We start from the raw sequence: 19,733 nt of genomic DNA on the forward strand, positions 1-19,733 counted from the left end.
ATGTCACCTTTCCGAACCTCTAAAGTGATATGCTATTTGTTTTAAACATTATAGCATGGGGGGTCTCAAACAAATCCCCCACTGAGGGAAAGAAAAACAAAATTAATCTGAATGTAGTCAAAGCCGATAGAATTAACTTGAAAGGAACCCCGCGGAAACCTCGAAGTAGCCGCCAATTTTCCACTACAAATATTTTTATTTATTGTCAAACGAATTCGCGATTCGAAACTTAAAACCAAAGAACCCGAATATAACCAAAACTATAACAAAATGACGAAAACATGTTTCTGCATTGACCACAAACTGAGAGTAATGAATCCTTGCAGCTCACGACATATGTAACGCAGATTACCTTTCCTAGCGTTGCAATAGCCTTTATAAAAAAAAAAAAGAATATTAAAAACGTTTGAGTGCTCAATATTTTCCTCATCTCAAGACTACAAAAACTGGCCGCGTTTGGTTTATTTTTTTTTTTCTGTCACGGGCCAGGATAGTTCTAGCTAAGCGTATTAGGAAATAATTTGTAAAACCAAAAATTTGATAAAAAAATAAGTGCAAATGCAGGGTTTGTTTCAATAAGTGTAAGCTGAGTCATGGTTTTAGTAATTATAGACAGAGTGATTCGGAATTTTGTATTTACTGTGCACATCATCCAGTGTCTTGTTACTTCTTGTAGCTTCCTCACGAATCATGACGCCCCTGCTCGGAGCCTTGGTGACCATCCTCTGCATTAGCGCAGCGTCCTCCAGGGAAATTGTGAAATTAGGTAAGCAGATTTTCGGCTACCCCTCAAATATGAGTAAAAAATGCATCAATCAGTGGAAATGTTCAGTAAAATCTTTTGAATAAGACAATAATTTTTGGACTTTATGAACGTTTGTAGACAAAAAATGAACATGAAGACAAAAATCATAAAAAATGAAACATAAGAAGCGAGAACTTATTGGCCTCCAGGTCATTCGGTCGTCGAGCACGACAAGCCTTTGTCTTTCTTGAACATATATTTAAATAACTTAGTTGAGCAAGTTAATGTTGCAACTATCGCGAGTCATACGGGAAACTGTGCTAGTACCTCCTATCCAAATTCCCAGAGGACGACGACTGTTGGTGCAAGGTCCAGTGAGTATGATGAATCTATATGTATTCGGTAATATACTGGACGAAACATATCATTATATTTATTTAAGCACTCCCGCGAAGTTACTGGGTCATTTAAATTTAAAAATATAAAGTAATTAATACAAGCATGAACTGCTACATGGCTTCTAGTAAATCTGAGAGCAAATATTTTCCACATTTGTGACAGGCCTTGCTATTTTCATAACAATATGCTTCCTAACATAAGGAGCGTGGCTTAAGAATCTTCCAAATATATGGATCAGGTTTGGTTTTGTTGCGAAGCCCACGGCATGATAGAAAAGAAAAGCAATTTTTCAATATACAGGGTGCAGCCGTAAAAACTTTCACATTTGGCACGCCTAGCAAAAATCGAATTTCAAACATACATACCTGAAATTGGGCACACGAACGTCGATTATTCCAAAGTTTTTTGCCTATTTTTTTCAGACATCAACTCTGGAGTAGCGAATTATTAGAAAGATAACAAAAATGGCAGACGTGCATTTCCTATGGCCTATACCCGCCCGTTTGCCGTCTGCTATCTGGTTCGCGACGCCGCTCCCAGGTGGCGCACTGAACGCAAAAACTCGGGAAACCCGCTCGAAAGGCTGGTGTCGGGCGAGATAATCGCGATAAAAAGTGATTTGAACCAAATATATGAAGAATTGTTGAAATTACCTGTTTCAAGTCAAGTTCTGACAGATCGTCATGCAAGCAAGAAGACACCATGATGCGACGAGATCATTTATTTACAGCTGCTCGTCTTGTTGACAATTGCGGGTCGCTCTCGAAGACAGCAAGCACCGCTTCAATGAGCTCCTCATTTTTCAGTAGGCTCTCACGTTCACTGACTGGATTCTTCTTTTTACAGTCTTCTCCACTCACAAAACGATCCGCCCAACTCAAAACAGTTGGGCGTGAAGGCGGGCGTTTATGAAATGCAGTGCGAAATTTTCGTTGTGCTGTGGCCACCGAGTTCCGCTCCACGTACCACTTGACTGCCTGGGCACACTCACTTGCCGAGTACTGTGGCATCGCAGGGCGGCGCGGAAAATATTTTGATAATAACTGCAGAAGACAGTGCAACAAAAGCAATAAATAGGAACAATCAAGATGCCTCAGCAGCGGCACTCTTGATTCCAAAGTTGAGCTTTCACCGGGAACGGACCCGTCAACAGATAAGCAGACGACAAATGAAGACACACGTTCGTCTGCTTTAGAACATATTTTTATTAAACGAGGGCGTCCGCCAGTTTCCAAATTTCAAGTAAAAGGGCATAATCGTTCACATATTTCGGTAAAATCACTTTTTATTGTGATTATCTCGCCCGACACCAGCCTTTCGTGCGGCGTTTCCCGCGTTTTTGCGTTCAGTATGCCATCTGGGAGCGGCGTCGCGAATTAGATAGCAGACGGCGAACGGGCGGGTATAGGCCATAGGAAATGCACGCCTGCCATTTTTGTTATCTTTCTAATAATTCGCTACTCCAGAGTTGACGCTTGAAAAAAATAGGCAAAAAACTTTGGAATAAACGACGTTCGTGTGCCCAATTTCAGGTATGTACGTTTGAAATTCGTTTTTTGCTAGGCGTGCCAAATGTGAAAGTTTTTACGGCCGCACCCTGTATATATTTCTAGTACCGTAGGTTTCCTGCACCTAAGAGCTATTGTTTTAATATGTACGACATAAAGAGCAACAAGTAAATAAAAGAGCAAAAGTATTTCAAAACAATCTCGTGCTGCATGTTTTAGAATATGGTAGCTAGGGGTGGTACATACAAGAGGACTGAAACAACTCATAGACTAGATGAGAAGACTGTGCAGCTATAACAGTTAGGGTTACAGGGTAAGAGTGCAGGACAAGCCCCTCCGACAGAGTCCTCCATTATTTCCACTTTAGCAGAGCGAACGCTGGAAAGGAGGCGACCTCCTCTCCAAGCTTGGCTCTTCTAATCTGGAAAGAGGTGGGAGGAGCTTGTATTCCTCTGGACCTGTCACCCACTACTACGAAATAATTTTGTTGAAGTATCGCCCCCATTCCATTGACATTCCCGATTGCGAATGACGACATTATCGCCACTGACTTGGTTTCTCCTTCTCCACACAGAACGATGTGACGTTCCGGACAAGGCGCTGCTGGATCAAAAACTGGACAAACTCTTCAGTCAGCTTCCCGAAGAATATGTTGTCCCAAGCACGGGGGGTGATTTCCTAATACCAAAGGCCATCTTCCTGGGAAGCACGACCATCCGCGGGCTTGACCGCCTCGAACCCGACAGGCCGTACAAAACATACTGCCGAGGACAGGACAAGATCACACTGTTCAGCCTCCGCTCCCGATACCCCCTGAGGGTGTCCATTCCTTGGAGTCTCTGCTCGGGACACAACGGAACTGTCGTCAGCAATGCGCGTAACGTGAGGTACGAAGGCGAACTGGTCACCAGCAAGTCTGTCGACGGCGGCACCTCCTCAAGGATCGAGAATTTGTCGACGGTGCTGCTGGAAAGTTACGACGTTGGGTTTAGAGGTGCAGGTAATAGTGTTGACACTGCTGTTAACATAATAGGCCACATGTTCTCCGGACCGGTTAGGCTCTACTGGACTGAGGAGACGAACAGGAATGTCCGGAGGGCTCTGAGCGACTCTTTGGAAGCGGAGCAATAAATTTGGTTTTCCAATCCCGATGAAAACGTTTGTTTTCTCCACGTGCATCATGGATCACTGCATTTCTTGAATTTTACGCTTTCCGCTCTATGAATACTGGAAGCTTCAGAAAAGCAAGGCGCGGCTTATCTTACGTTCCTTGATTCGTTATTTAGCTTTGTGATTGGCTGATGACGCATTCTGATTGGCCCCGGGGCGATAGCAAGGTGGTCGGGACTCATCACACCCATTTTTTCGTAGGCTGTCAGTGACTAACAAAAACCGATTGATTACGAGATTAAAGTACGGATTAATTTCTCCTAATCGAAAAAGCAGGGTGCGGTCTTGGACACTATGACTTGAGGAGGTATCAGAATTTGAGAGTGGCCACCAAGTAGCACGTGCTTTGTCGACGACCAGTCAGTCTGTTCAATTTCAGGAGGCGTCCTTGGACGGAAGTCTTCTTCGAATTAAAAACTTTCACTGTGTTGTCTGCCGTTCCTTCGTAACTTCACGTACATATGTCTAAATGGAGAATATATAATTTCTATGTTCCCTGAATGGAAGATGAATTTGTGATGAAATGGTCGCGTTGTGCCGGCTGCTAGAGATTGGAAGAAAGTAGGTGCGCTTTTTGCTCTTTGTGGACGTAAAGTTTACATTAGGAATGGTTAGCCATTGAATGATTTCTTGAAACAAAGGCACTTTTACAAAAACTTGGGTTGTGCAGCTTTTTTTTGATTCTCAAAAAATAAAAATAAAACCAAATTTATAAGTGCCACTGAGGGGGTATCCATTTTCTGTTGACAGAATGATACAGCGAGAAAAGTGAAAGCCATTTACAACTCCCTGTAACGCCGAATGCGAGCACAGCTCTTCAGGAGGAGAAGGGAAGGGTGACCTGGGGGAGTGGGTCACCTGACCTCGGGGAGGGGGGTCACGTGACCTCGGGGAAGGGGTCACGTGACCTCGGGGGGGGGGGGGGGGTCACGTGACCTCGAGCCGGGCGTTCACGGGACCTCGGGGGAGGGGGGGGGGGGGGGAGTCACGTGATCTCGGGGGGGGGGGGGGGGTCACGTGACCCCCTCCCCGAGGTCACCGAAGGTACCCGAGGTCCTCCTGAGCTCCTCCCCAAGGAACCCGAGGTCCTCCCGAGGTCCTTGATGGGGGGGGGGGGGGGGAGCTCGTGGTTACGCCGACGGCGACGGCGACGCCGACGCCGCTCAAGCCGGAAACGGGCGCCTAAGAGCTGCGCCCTAAAAAACACACCTCCGAGATTACGTTTCCTTGTTTTCTCTTGACTGTTTGTACTGCGATATTTAGAAATAAAAATGAAAGTGGTGCCTTAAGAGGTTATTAAATCCGAACCCATCAAAGTCATTTCCCTATCTGAAACATATATAAAAAAAGCCTTATGTGCTGGTTACAACAGTGTTTGGATTCAGTCAGTACCGGTATTTGTGCAAAATAAAGTTTTATTTTATTAAAACTTGCTTATTTATTAGAAACTTGAAGTACCTCTATTATTATATGGTCTGACAGTCACCAAATGCGCCGTTCATAATTTTTTTTTGCGCGGCGCGTTTTTAAAGAGAAACCTTGTACCGTGTTTCGTGATACATATTTGCAAACATTAAAGCGATATCATGAAGCCATAATCAATAACAACCTGCACACAACATAATTTAGGTTAAACGCTTGAGAAAAAATAAAATACAAATTTTGAAATTAAAGAGAGTATCTTGATATTCATTAATTAATCTCAAATCTAGAGAAGCGTAAAGTCCTGCCGATCCTTCTCGTTCTCGTTCCGACGAATGTTTCCCGATAGAATCGTTCCGAGTCTGATCGGATAAAGGCAAGCCCGTGTAGTCGGAGCATTGGCGGTAACCGGGTTATAGTGGACGTGAAAGTCGTACAGAAGGAAGATAATCTTCATTCAAGGGATTAACTCGCCCCGAAGAATGCAAGCAGGCCATCGGACGAATCTTACTGCGGTATGCAATATCGTCTTCATCGTGCGCCGACTTCAAAGAAACAAAAATAAAGTGAACAGGTGGTGATCGCGCACGTCTCATAGGAAATATCTTGAAGGGCCTCCAAGGACAAAAACAAATGCCGTATAAATGTGAAGACCGACGCAACACTTGGAACCGGTTTGCACCCTTTCCTAGCCGTGTCTCGGGATTTCTACAACGTGCTTAGTTCCAGACTCATTCAACTTCGGATTCGTGACGGCCACCTGTTAGTCAGGTAAGTGATTTTTATTAACAGGTCGACGGACATAAACTACGCAGGTAGAAGCGGAACAAAATCGACAAGGGAAAACCCTCCTCAAATTTTGTTAGACAATTTTTGTCATAGTAGCAACGCAGTGTAGCAAGTCGGCCGAGCTTCCATCTTAAGAATGTTTCCTCAGATTATCGGAGCATCTAAACACGTTTTCTGACCCTATGTCTTCATATTCTTCATGGCGATGCGTTCAGCTCTTGTCAGTGGCAGCTTAAGGAACACAGGGCGTGGCTTGTCCACACTTCTGACTTCGTAATTGGTTCTTCGTCTTTCGAATCGTCTGATGCCGCCACCTGATTGGATTTGGAGTGATAATGAGATGCTCGGTGAACGCTCTACGCCTTAAGTTTCTTAAGCAGTTTGTGAATATGGTGAGGGCATTGATACAATTGGTGTTAAATTCAACCGAGGATGATCAGGCGTAGGTATAAATTCAAAATAAGTATCGTTCTATTGGAAAGGGCTTGCGGACGCTTTATGACAGTATTGTAACGGGTCAAGGAAGTAAGGCTAGGTATGCTTGTAATATTTATGTCGAAGATGAACATAATCTATGTAGTATGAACTTGTGATTTGCAAGCCTGAGTAATTGTTTAGGCACCGGCGTTGCAGCAAAGAACGCGAGCCGAATACTACAACCTTGAGTATGTCTATCTGCGTCAATGACGCGTCCGTTGCATGTGTAACGCATACTCGTTTTGATTCCTGGCATCATTTCAGGCTACACTCGAAGGTTTGCGTTCTTGCAACGTGGAGCATGGCATTTGCTTTGACGACAGACCCCCTTTCTAATTGTTCGTGTTTGTGGGACGCAAATGCATTCCCGGAAGAAGCCGCGGTTCCCGAATAAATATTAAACGTCATCGCCCATGAAATTAAAAAAACCTATTGTAAATACCAAAATACAAAAAAAAAAAAAAGTTATAGCCATAGAGTTATCTGCACTCTAAAAAAAGCCCGTGCGTCTGCTTTCTCGCACGACACTCGGAGAGCCATTCACGGCGACTTACGGAGGCAGGTCAGCGAATGACGATGCCGAAACATATGTTTAGACCAAAAAACGCAGTCTGAGTTGTGACATTAAGCAATGCAAGCGTGACGTTTTGAATTGCTTAATGTCACAACTTAGACTGCGTTTTTGTTCTAAACATATGTTTCGGCATTGTCATTCGCTGAGCTGCATCCGTAAGTTGCGGTGATTGGCTCTCTCAGTGTTGTGCGGGAAAGCATACGCACGGACAATTTTTAGAGTGTAGTTTCTTTAAAAGTGTAATTAAATGAGATAATAAAAAAAATTGGCAGCGAGCTTTACCTTCGAAGTCTTATAATGTATGAAATGTATTAGAGGAAATTGGTGTGTCACGTGACTTATATTTTTTCGGCTAAATTTAGCGGGGGAAATGAATGGTGACGTCACGTCGATTTCCCCTCTAAATTTAGCGGGGAACTGGAATGGCGTTTGGGTCACAAGATGTGAACTTTCCCGCTAAATTTGCCGGGTAACTGAATTGGTGTATAGGTAAGGTGACGTCAATTTCCCGCTAAATTTAGCGGAGAAAGTGAGTCTACGCATAGGTCACAAGCCATCAATTTTCCCAAGGTGTATAGGTCACGTGATGCCACTTTCGGAGCTAAATTTAGCGAAAAATGCAGGGGCGGACGAATGGAGGGACGGACATAATTTTGGAATTATGTGCTTCGAGGCTATCGTTAAAAAGCATCTCATGCTTTAACATAAAATAAGTTACACTAACTGCCGTTAACACGAACATAAGCTATTATGCTTTTTTTATATATACGAAGTGTTCTATGCTGTGTCGCCAAAAACAAAGTTTCGTTTTTTCCTCTGAAGTGTTTATCCGAAGCTTAGAAAAGTGAGGGACTTTATTGGACCGTTAAAATTTTGTATTTTAAAATAACAACGTTTTAGGGGTGTTTATCCTCTCAGGGATACATAATGACTGCGAAATGCTACTAAGTTTTAAATAGTGCTAAGACAGGTACCATCAAGGAATGACTATAATGATGTATATTATTATCTTGGCTGACATGAAAGGAATAAGTTCAAATGAGCAAAAGGTGATAAGTCCTACACAAATAAAAACTTTGAAATGCTTCATAAGAAGAGCAGCTGCATTTGGTGTCTAATATTTGTCCAATGATAACCAATTTCAGCTATTCTGCGGTAAAAGAATGACGATAAACCGTGCCATCGTAACCATTCTTTGGATTACCAGTATATTGTCGGAAGCAACTTCGAAATCAGGTACGTCTCCGCACATACTTTCTGGTGCAATTGCTGTTTATCTCGAAAACAAGAAACTGAAATAAAAAATGTAATCGGTTAGAGTAGAGTTGAAACACACCAGCATATCGCAAAAGCAAAAATATATTTGTTACTATTTTAAAATAGTTTCTAGTTAGGCCATTTCTTTCCTCCGTTAGAGTGAAACAAGAAAACGACTCAGTGCTTAAGTGATTTTGAAGAAAATAAGAAGACATGTGAATATGCCGACCGTCTTGTAAGTTCACACCATTAGGAAGAGTAAATTTAGTCGAAGTAATTGAAATCACGGAACATCAACTGGCTTACTTTCAATATTAGGTGTGGTTTGAGTGCCTTTAATAACCTGGATAACTCTGTCAACATGCAAGCTCCTAAAAATTTGATTTATTTCTACAAAAGAAGATTTCAACTTTCCTCTAAATGTAATTAACGTAGCAAAGAAAACCCCCCTAACATGTTTGATTAAGGTAGCGTTTACTGTTCAGTTTTCTTACCGAACCTTTGCGGCACTGTTGAACTTCGGATATGGATATAGCGAATAAATTAAAACCTAGAATTACGACAGAGTTACTTGAGGAAACCCGTCACCATTTTAAAATCACTACTTTTTCAACTTTAGTGGTCTCAAGACGTACATAATAACAAGCAACACACTATGACGCTGTAAATAGTTGCTGTCACGATATTGTAATGAATGCGCGTGAGTTTGGAGGAGAGAATCATGAAGAGCGCAATCGCCTCGTTACCAAGATCCGAACCCTAAATTATTGACTTTAGTCCTTGAGATGAAGTTAACAAAATGAATAAAGCTAGCCAATATTCAGTACATCGTAATTTTGCTTGTTGATGTTGTATTTCTTATTCCTTTGTGCTAGCGCGCGATTTTATATCGCCGTTTCGAACTTGCAAAGCACGAAAAAACCCTAGAGTGCGAAAATCTTAATTTTTATTTTGACTTGTTTCAACACAGAAAACTGCGATGTGCCTGAGAAGGAGTTGATTGAAGGAAAATTGCACAAACTACTCAAGCGTCTTCCAAAAGAATACGTGGTCACAGAAACGGAAGGCTCACACCTGATACCTGGAGCAATCTTCTTGGGCAACACAACTATCACTGGAATCAACCATCTGAAACCCGACAGGCCTTTTCAGACCTTTTGTAGGGGCGAAGACACTGTCACTCTTTTCAGCTTGAGGTCCTCCCGTACAGTGCGTGCGTTCATACCATGGAGTCTCTGCTCTGGCCACAACGGAACTTTGATCAGTTCTGCAGATTTGATCAGGTACCTCGAAGTAACTATCTAGAAATATAGAAAGATATATATCCATGACATTCAGATCAAACCATCCGTTAATTAAAAATACTTCGATAAACTGAACATTTACAAAATTAATAGTGCATAATGAGGGTAAGGCGGATTTTAGCGCCTGTTATTGCAAGTATTCTTGAATAACACTCATGAATTCACCATTGCAAGAGCCAAATATTGACTCGGCTTGCAGGACAGATTTGTCTATCTTACCAACGTCACTATGTGTTCCGGCGATCTGAGACTTGACGGCTACAGCTTTCGGTCTCTTACATGAATTTATGGTTTAAAAAGCAGTGACTGTATTAGGCATATTTCCAGCGTTCGTTTTCAAACTGGCTGCTTCGAATTCAAGAATATTCAGGGACGCTTATAATTTGAATGAAAACTACTGAACTACTGTCTTATCATGTTTGGATTTCGGTTTAGGGACCCTCGGTTGAAAGAAGAAATCATTAGTCATTCAATATAAAAATGCCTGTGCGCTTTAAAGGGCTTCGTGTTAAAACACATATTTATTAATGCGTTAGCATTCGTACCCCCATGATAGGGAAATTCTGACCGCATACATCTGGGGATAAAACAATGAAAGTGTAAACGCTTTGTGTTATGAGAGAAGAGTAGTGAGGGAGAAAGGGCGAGAGGGAGGCGAAGTTGCGGGGCGGAAGCCAATGCGCGCGCGGATGCTGGGGCGAGTCTGAATGCGCAAATGTGCGGAGCGCTTATACCTTGGTTTGTGCTACAAAAAGGAGTGTGAAAAAGTACTAGCCTTGATTCAAGTAGGCTAGAAAAAAACTAAAGGAATATCCATTGATGGATTCTAAGAAAATGCATTAGCATGATCCTTGGGAAACGCCACGCACGTCTCCCTGCGGGACACGCTATCGCTGATCCCGTAAGAAAAAAAAAAAAAGGTTAAGCAAAAGATAAATCCAAAAGAGAAGGCCAAAACAAATAAGTGAATGGGACAGCTTTAGGGTTTCCCAAAGCAGGACGTTTGGGCGCTTCCCAAGGGTCATGCTAAAGCATTCCCTAGGCATTCACCAACGGGTCTATCTTTTATTGTTAAGAAAGAATTTACTTTAAAATATTTTGTAATACTAAAAGAAATATGTATACGTATAGAAATATTTAATTGGTTTGATCGAACTTAGCCATTGTTAATTTATTAAATCTGGCTAAGAGGAATGCCCAGCCCAATGCATGTAATGTCACTGTCCGAGAAAATTCGTAGTCGCCATAAGCAACAGATAAAATTATCGCATTTTGACTTCCTCGATACCTTCTTCTGTTCCTCGTCATAAGTTTTTAGTTATCAACATTGACGTGCTTTAAATTTTTTTTTTTAAACTAGGTTTAGTTTGTGGATTCCACAGAGCCCAGAAGGACTGCTGATCTTTCTGTCAAATATATTCATATAAATATACCCCTTTACAAATATTTTTTTTTCAGATACGAGGGAGAACTTATCACAAGGGGCCCTGGTAACTACTCAGGGTCAAGCATCGAGGAGTTGACCCCTGTGGTTTTGGAGCACCTCAACATTGGAATGACGGGCGGTGGACGTACACTGCACCTCGTCGTCCATACATTGGGTCTTTTGTTCTCCGGACCCCTCCGACTCCTCTGGGTGGAGCTGATGACACAGAGCGTTCAAGACGCTTTGAAAGACACCTTACTGGAGCTGGAATTATAGTGCTGTGCCCCCACTTTAGCATCACGAATTGTCCCGTCAACTAAGAAACGAGACACTCGATATTCTGATTCAGCTCCCGAGCGTCTAGGGCTTAGGCTATGCTGTGTTGCGCTTAAAGGGCGCTTTTTTGAACTGTTCCCTGTTGGCTGTTTTTATAAATGCCTAAAAGGGGTGTGCTGCTTTTTAGAGTGGATCGAGTTTTTAATTATTACAAACATGGGCTGGGCCCGACGTTTTATTGCTGCTATGAAGAGCGACGTTGAAATGTAACTCAGTACTGTACTACATTTAAAGATTAATGTTTACTCTGTTTTAACTTTTGGGATGTCCCAACCGGGCCTGGCACGTGAGAAACCAACTAAACTTCAAACTAGAACTGACGAGGGTGATGTTCCATGTTGCCAATTTTTTGGGAAAGTTACAAAACTTAAAAATGTATAAAATATACATAAAAATGTTACCCCCAGTATTTCAGTTAAAGAGGATCAATCGCGGACGGTTCCTTTAGATATAGATTTGTTTTTAGTACCTTGATAAATATAAACCGTTATTAAAATAATGGGCTTGACGTGTTACGTTTGTCTGTAGACTTAGAAGCCATTACCAGTAAGTTGATTCTTTGATGAGATTTGTGGTACGAATGAAATTTTAATTTTATGTTGTTAGTATGTGAACACGCTCAAAATTATGTAAAGCTATGGGAGTTTTGTTAAGACTAGATGGAGCCCAATTGACTTTACATCTTGTGAAATCAGAAAAGTAATTAATAAAAATATAGGTGATGAATTTTTATATATTACCCAAATGTATGGAACGCTTGTTCGTACCATCGCGACAAGTACTTTTAAGTATTCTAATGTCTACCTGAAGCGTCATCCTAAGATGGTCATATTGTACGCGCCAACGTTCCCCGAAAAAAACTAATTTGTGTTCGCTTTGAAGTTTACGTGTTAGCTTTGCACGTGGTATATTATCAATAAAAGTAATGTAGTGTTTGGTTTTGTTAATATTGTAATGATAATAAAATACTTGATGTAGCGACACATATTATTATTGCTGGACAGGTAGGTTGCTTCAGAGATAGCTTTTCATTAACCAACTGAAAAAGAAAACGTCAAGGTTAAACTACTAACAAAATATATTAGTAGCATTGCAAGTTCATTAATGATACAAAATAATTGTCACTATAACTTAACTACATATAAACCTTTATTTTCTAGATCTTGATTGAAACGAACCTGGCGCGGTACACGCGATTTGTTTAATTCTAAACGTAGTAAAGTTGAAATTTAATGAACGAATAATCAATAAACGTGACCTATTTATATAAAAAATGTACAATAATGAGACGGAGCTGTGACACTTCTCTGAGTCTAAAGTTACCATTTCACGTATACCATCCTCTATAACAATAAATGTACCTATGACCACTTGACATACGCCGTTTAATTATATCGTACACGAGTAAGTATAAACTAAGAATACCAGCAGATAGGAGAATTTTCCAACACATATATAAACGAATAAAACTACAATAAGCATAATGGTCCGGTACCGACTACAAGAGTTTAATCTGGCCTCTCGGTTATCAAACCAATGGTTGCCTCTGTTTATTATTCGCTGCTTGTCCTTCCACGTGGAAGCTGTCAGAATTCTGTTGAAATTCCGAATTAACACACATAAATAGCGGTAACGAATGCCAATGTTAGGAACGTAAGAGGAACAAAAATAGATTGCCTGTCAACAATAATGACTGCCAAGGAAGGATGCCAAAAGCGCACAAGTGGAAACAACGAAAAAAATAATGCCGGAAAACTCGCAACACGTGGCATCAGTCAACGACCTTGGCAGGCTGCCTATAAGGTTTCCGTTCAAGCACTTGAAACGGAGACTTTCCTCTGTGGCGGGCGAGTAAGTTCTTTTTTCCGATTAAGGTCAGATATTCCAGATGCAGTGTTACCAAATATAATAAATCTTAAATTTAATATATTTGGTAACAAGAACAATCCCCAAGCGAAAAAGCATAAACATAATAAGCCGCCTCTCGAGTTTTTTACAGCGGAGCTGTTAAGGGTTAGTTTCCCCAGGATCGTGTCCCCAGCAAAGAAATGAAGACGCCAAACTCTGGACACTTACCGCCATCTATGAGTGACGGCGGCAAGCCACGTATCTGGTTGCCGCCGTCGCTCATAGATGGCGGCAGCGTTTCCATTCTGGCTTGCCGACTTGCGGCAGGCCGTTACTTTCCATTGTACAGCTCCGTTAGTCTTCCTTCTTCACAAAAATAAAAAGGATGAAAGTTGTTTTTTTTTATTTTTAAATTTTTGGAGGTTATAAACATATAGACGCTTTGCAGCAGCTGTGCATGGACGCCGCCATAACTGACCTTCAGTTTTTGTTTCCTCTTATTTCGTTTGTTTCACTTCATCATTACCATAGCAGGCCAGGTTATTGCCATATTAGATTCAACTGTGTCCTTTTCTAAAGCATCGGCCTTTGTACAGGATCGTCAACTACCGTTTCAGTTGCCCGGCATCTCGATGAGACAAGAGAAGGTCAGCTATGGCGGCTGTAATTTGGCGCGTGTGCAAAGCGTCTATAGCGCTACCTGTAAAGTTGGTGGCTGAAACTATCGGGCAAGCATACCGGTGAAAACAAGCCCGCGATTACCCACACCGGCTGTAGGCATTACGCTCGCGCAGAAACCAGGTCAACCCAAGGCGAAGCATCTGCGCATGCGCAGTACCGAAAGCAGCACCACCGCAGTGGCGTGACATCAGGAAGTCGAGTTGGTCTATGCAGTCACAGACAACGTAAGAAACGCGAGACCTCTGTATATCCTGGGTGTGGCTTGCTAAATTAATTGTTCCAACAAATACCTCCCTTGTTAAGAGCCGAGAGGTTTTTTATTTAATAACTGGCTATTCTGGGGGTCAAGATATTTTAATAGCTGGAGTGATCGTCTCTTGACGGAAATGGTTTCATCTTATGATAGAGGTCTTCAAAAGGGCCACGATGGCATTAGTTCAGGGTTTCTTGTTTATCTTCTGCATTGCCGGTGCTTCGTCAGGTGAACGCTCAACACCACGTGGGTATTACTATGTTACCGCAACGTCAGGTTGGGTTAGTTATAATTAATATTTTTTGGTTTTGGTTTAAAGTAAACCGCTGAATTCATCGGAATTTCAGATTTATCTAAACAAGTCAAATGCCAAACAATATTGTGACCAAAAACCTTAAACCGGTGAATTCATCGGAATTTCAGATTTATCTAAACAAGTCAAATGCCAAACAATATTGTGACCGAAAAAGAGAAAGAAAAAAAAGGAACATTATGTGGATCTTCTTTATAGACCATAGGCCTAGGCCTCGGTTAATTTCTACGTCTATGCAAGGTAAATAACAGGCCACTCAGAAAAAAAAAAAGTTCCTTTTACACCGGCCCTGCAACCGTCACTACGATCAGGTGGAGCCGATCTAGCCACGCCAAAAGTGCAATGTCAAGGCGCTCTTTGCCTTTGAGCGCTTGGCGCCACCGACAAATTGAATAGCGAAAAGCGATTCAATTTGTTGTGATCCGTGATTAGTCTAGCCGCTGACAGCAAATCACCGACGACAGAGAGCACGCTGACGATGGACGTTTGGCACCACTTGATTAGCTCCATTGCATTGCGTTGTCGGCTACGGTGGGATTTAAAGTAAAACCGAGTATACCCTGCTTTTTTACCTTAGTGTTTTACAAAGGCTGGCTCAAAATTAGCGTCCGTTTATAGCTGGTCACCATTGATTCATTTCAAATTCCGGGTCAGGATAAAAGCCAATTAACCGTGGAACCCGGAGTGGGCTTAGTGACGACAGTGTCCAGGTCTGGCGGATGCTGCTGGTCATTTCATAAAATCATAGTGAGGGCGCAGGCGAGCTGGTGTAAGTTTAACATTTTTTCAAAGCACTTGAAACTGGATGAGGAAATTTTGAAACAATCAAAAGTAGACGATACAAAAAAGAAGTCAGTCAGACGACGTCTCAAGAGACGTCGCCTGATTTCTTTCCCTGTCTTTTCCACTTTTGGTTGTTTCAAGATTTACTCACCTGTCTCAGATGTTTTAATGAAATGGTCATTTCACCATCTTCACATTCTCTCAAACTTGAAGCTACTCATACGGGCATTACCCGAGGGGTGAAAAATATTAAGGCTTAATATGTAAAAAAAAAAAAAAAAAAAAAAAAACATACGAAGACGGGGGAGTAAAATAAAGCTTCTTACTCACAAGGATCTTCGTGAATGCAATACAACAAATTACATCTTACGGGGGACGTGGAATAGAAGCACTTGATGTTGGTACGAATTATAATGACGCGCATTCTTGCCCATTAATGATAATTTTGTAACTCTTTACGAGGCGTCAAAATCAAAACATCGCAAATATTGACATGTTTGTAAGAAAACCTGCACACATTTCGCAAGCACACTTCTTTTTATGGCTAGTTTTAGACGTTTACGAACACAAACCTCTGTTCCCACGTTACCTACAACTTAATTATAAATCTGTAAGCTTGACCCATCAATACTTTTTTTTCAGTTCGTTGAAATTAGTAAGTTTTTGAGTATTGAGGATGGTCGTCCTGGAAGGTCGTCTTTTATACACTCATATCACCGTCCTGACAAGGTGACACAAGCGTAACCAGTATTGTCGCTCTTGAAGAACGATCGGTACGTGGGAGGGAGTATATCATAAATAGGAAAAATATTGTGAATTTAGAGGAAACAATGGAAAACGGGTCATCGTTACGATTCGGCAAATGATTGCTTACTTCGAATAATATCTAGACCTAACATGACAAAAAAAACAAAGAGCAAAAAAACAAAAACAAAAAAAAAAACATAAAAAAGTGAGTAAAATAAATCACAATCTAAAAGTGCAACATTCAGAAGACAGCGAGCAAAAAAAAAGAGCGGACGACGTGTGTTTATCCGGTTGGCATAAAGTGGTTACAGTCTGTGATTTGTACTAAATGAAATAATCACTTCCTGATTTACTTGTGTCGCTCTTAGAAAATTGGGATTCGGCTGACAAGCAACTTAATGAACATATACTGAAGAAATGACTGAACCGTCTACCCGAGGAATACATGTCGACTGAAAGTGAAGACACGCCACCGATTCCGCGAGGCCTATTCCTGGGAAAGACGACGGTCGAACCTGCAAACCAGCTTCGTCTCGATAGGCCGTACAACACTTACTGCCAGGGCCGAGACAAGACCATTACCCTCTTCACTCTTCACCCGGAATAACCCATGCAAATGTCCATTCCGTGGAACCTTGTGTTCGGGACAGAGTGGGACCTTGTTTAGCTTCGGAATGCTTCTTAGATGCGAAGAAAAACTGGTCACACTCTCAGAAAAAAAGGTGTACTATTACACCCCTTGTCCCATATAATACACCCCAAAACTTCAATTCGACGTACAGCGCCCCATAATCGAACAGGCGGCCCCAAAGTTTACGAGGGGCTTGATAGCCGTGTGGTACAACTTATTATGATAGCTGATGTACGTATTATTGACTACAAAAAACATTATCGGAGTTTTCTTGGCCGTACTGCAAAAGCTCAGTGTTTTCTTTCTTTAGTCTTTGATAGGTACTACATAAATTTAATAAGTTATATGGCACCGTTATCAAGCCCCTGGTAAAATTTGGTGCCGTCTGTTCGACTATAGGGCGTTGTATGTCGAAATGAAGTTTTGGGGTGTATTATATGGGACAAAAGGGTGTAAGGTGATACCCTTTTTTTTTTAGAGTGCACAATAAAGTCTGAGAATAGGTAAGTTTCGTAAATTGCGAGTCTTACGTCGAAGTTGTTAAAAGATTTACATATTGGGATGAAGGGCGGCAATGATATAGTCGACGGGATTATGAATGTTCTTGGATATATCTTTTCTGTGCCGATCAGGCGCTTCTTGCGGTAGTAATGACGGGGGACATCAGGAACGGGATAAACATCTAGGCTTTTTGTACTGTGGAAATAAATAGCTTTGCAGGATTTTATGGTTGCGTGTTCTGTCTTTTCTAGAGTCTGGACGGGTAAGGGCCTCAGAGAAACCCCCCTGTTTTTTTCTTTATTTTGACGAAGCATCTTGCAGTGGCATGTTCTGCACGTGTTTGGATGAGCAAAAGAGGGCGACCAGGGGTAGTATAGACTGACAATTTTTAAACTCGCAAAAGCTCTTGTTTAGTGTAAAGAACTACAATTTACAAATGGAGCGAAGAAGACATCTAGACCAAACGAGCAATTTGCACCTAAGCAATATGAAGTGCTGATTGTAGAGATATGAACGTAAAAAAAAATATTTCGCATTTTGGAAGGGTCTATGTATTTCTGGGGGAGTAATACATCCTGATAATGAGATGGGAATATAGTTACATATTTTCTAAAAGGAATCAGGTATGAGAAGTAGCGCCAAGCAAGCGACCAAACCGTCTTCTTAATTCACTTTAAATTATGCGTGCCGGAAGGACAATATTTAATCAAATTCAGTTGATCAGGCCTTTCTCGCCCCCTGGCTTCCCTCTGAATAATACCTATTTTCGGGTTAAACCCAAAGCTAACCGGATAAAACAAAACAGATACAAAAATTAAAACACTTTACTTTAAAGGTCTTTGTTTTATGTTAAATTATTGCAAGCGAATTAATTTTCGTAATTCTTAGAATGCATTATAATATTTTGAGCTCAGGACTACAATGAGACTAAAAGTAGACAAAAAAGTTATAATACCATACAATAAAGCCGAAATGAAGATATTGTAAAGTGATTTCTGATACAATTTGGGAACATCTATAGGATTCATTCTTAAGATTACTTTGAAAGAAAGGGTTAATGATGCCTTATAATTTTCAACCCACTACATTTCCAGTTAAAACCTGAAACCCGTTCAATAAATTATTCGAAACACTGACAGCCAGAGATATCAATGAGAATATTTGATAATCGACTGATGATGCCTGAGCGGCTTAATTCGCAAGAAACTCAACTTACCATGCGGATTGCATCTTTAAGATGTCACTCGATAATATTTGAGAAAGTGGTGGGGAGATCAAGAATGGTTATTTCCATTTTCCATTTTATGTCACTTACGAAAGTTGTCACCACCTGATAACTAAATTCATCAAGCGAAGCAAGAATGTTCATTAAACACCAAATTAAATTTGTTATATTCATTCAACAGTGTGGGTATTAATTTTCGTGCAACCCATAAACGTTATCTAAAAAACTGCAAGCAGGTAAAACTGCTCATTTAAAATTATAGTTGAGTCACCAGAGTAAGCTAGGGGTAATGAAAATTTTGTTGTGACAAGGTGGTGAAGCGAGAATGAACGGATGGGCATCGATTGTAAACGGGTGTCGGGAAGCAGTGTCAAGGAAGGAAACCGTTCTGAAATAAAGATGTAAAGACTTCCGACACGTGGGGCTTTTTATACCTTGCCAAGTTATCATAGAATACACGGCAAACATCCTCCCAAAGCTCACAACGACTACAGAATCGGGCGCACAAAGAACCGCTCTCATAGTGGTAAGAATGATTTCATACGTATATGCTCACATGTCTACGGACAGGATGCTTTATGTGAGAACAAAGTTAGACGCTATTTTTTTACAGTTGTTTCCAAGATCAAAGTATGGGTTTCCGAAGGAAAAGATTTGCTGGTTACCCTTATATATTATTGCTTTTCTAACTTCTAGTCGGCGTACTTATCTTTTTGTTTAGTCTCGATTACCTGGCACTCACTGAACGAATCAAGTTAAGGTTATGTTTGTTGTTTTTCCGAGGGTCTGACCCACCACATCACGGCAACTAATGATTACTCAATGATAACGCCAGATCACTGCAATAAATACACACCCGAACATTTGTAAAATATTTTGAAGTTATGAAAGCATCATATTAGCTGCGTTTTAGCGTAAATGAGTATTTATTTGATCAGAACGATTACCTGCTTCCACAAGCCACACCAGGTGGTGTTGACATTGACTTGCCTAATTATGTGAAATAATTGGGCAGTGTGAATAACGAGCTGTATAAAACAACCAATAAATTGTTTAAATAGCATTTTGGAAATTAGGATATTTCCTAATCTTTCAAGATGTCAAAGCGCCTGTGGGTAAAGTATTTTGCATGCTGCACTCAATTCTTGAGCATACTTGTCAGTCAAATTGTGCGAGTACTAATACACCGACGCTAGTTCAGCAGAACAAAAATATTGAGTGAAAAACTCGGAGCAACAATAGGGAAATCAATATTTGACCAAAGAGTATAAAGTGTTTTGTAGTGTGAGGACCGAAGGATATGTAATAATTGTTGTTTAAATGATATATAATTTTGCAGGGTGC

The 19,733-nt window shown here is 41.1% G+C and overlaps 2 protein-coding genes across 2 annotated transcripts; both read left to right on the forward strand.

The window, feature by feature from the left end:
• The first annotated feature begins 684 nt into the window (after window positions 1-684).
• On the forward strand, window positions 685-3,803 carry LOC8025761. Its single transcript, XM_040500724.2, has 2 exons — window positions 685-766; window positions 3,227-3,803. Exons 1-2 carry the CDS (start codon window positions 691-693, stop codon window positions 3,781-3,783), a joined length of 633 nt encoding a protein of 210 aa, XP_040356658.1. The 5' UTR covers window positions 685-690; the 3' UTR covers window positions 3,784-3,803.
• A 4,444-nt stretch (window positions 3,804-8,247) lies between these two features.
• Window positions 8,248-11,361, forward strand: LOC8025760. Its single transcript, XM_029979814.4, has 3 exons — window positions 8,248-8,320; window positions 9,312-9,624; window positions 11,104-11,361. Exons 1-3 carry the CDS (start codon window positions 8,248-8,250, stop codon window positions 11,345-11,347), a joined length of 630 nt encoding a protein of 209 aa, XP_029835674.1. The 3' UTR covers window positions 11,348-11,361.
• Window positions 11,362-19,733: the final 8,372 nt, after the last annotated feature.

This window comes from Ixodes scapularis, unplaced genomic scaffold (assembly GCF_016920785.2).
Source record: "Ixodes scapularis isolate PalLabHiFi unplaced genomic scaffold, ASM1692078v2 PGA_scaffold10__122_contigs__length_95168666, whole genome shotgun sequence".
Classification (NCBI taxonomy): domain Eukaryota; kingdom Metazoa; phylum Arthropoda; class Arachnida; order Ixodida; family Ixodidae; genus Ixodes; species Ixodes scapularis.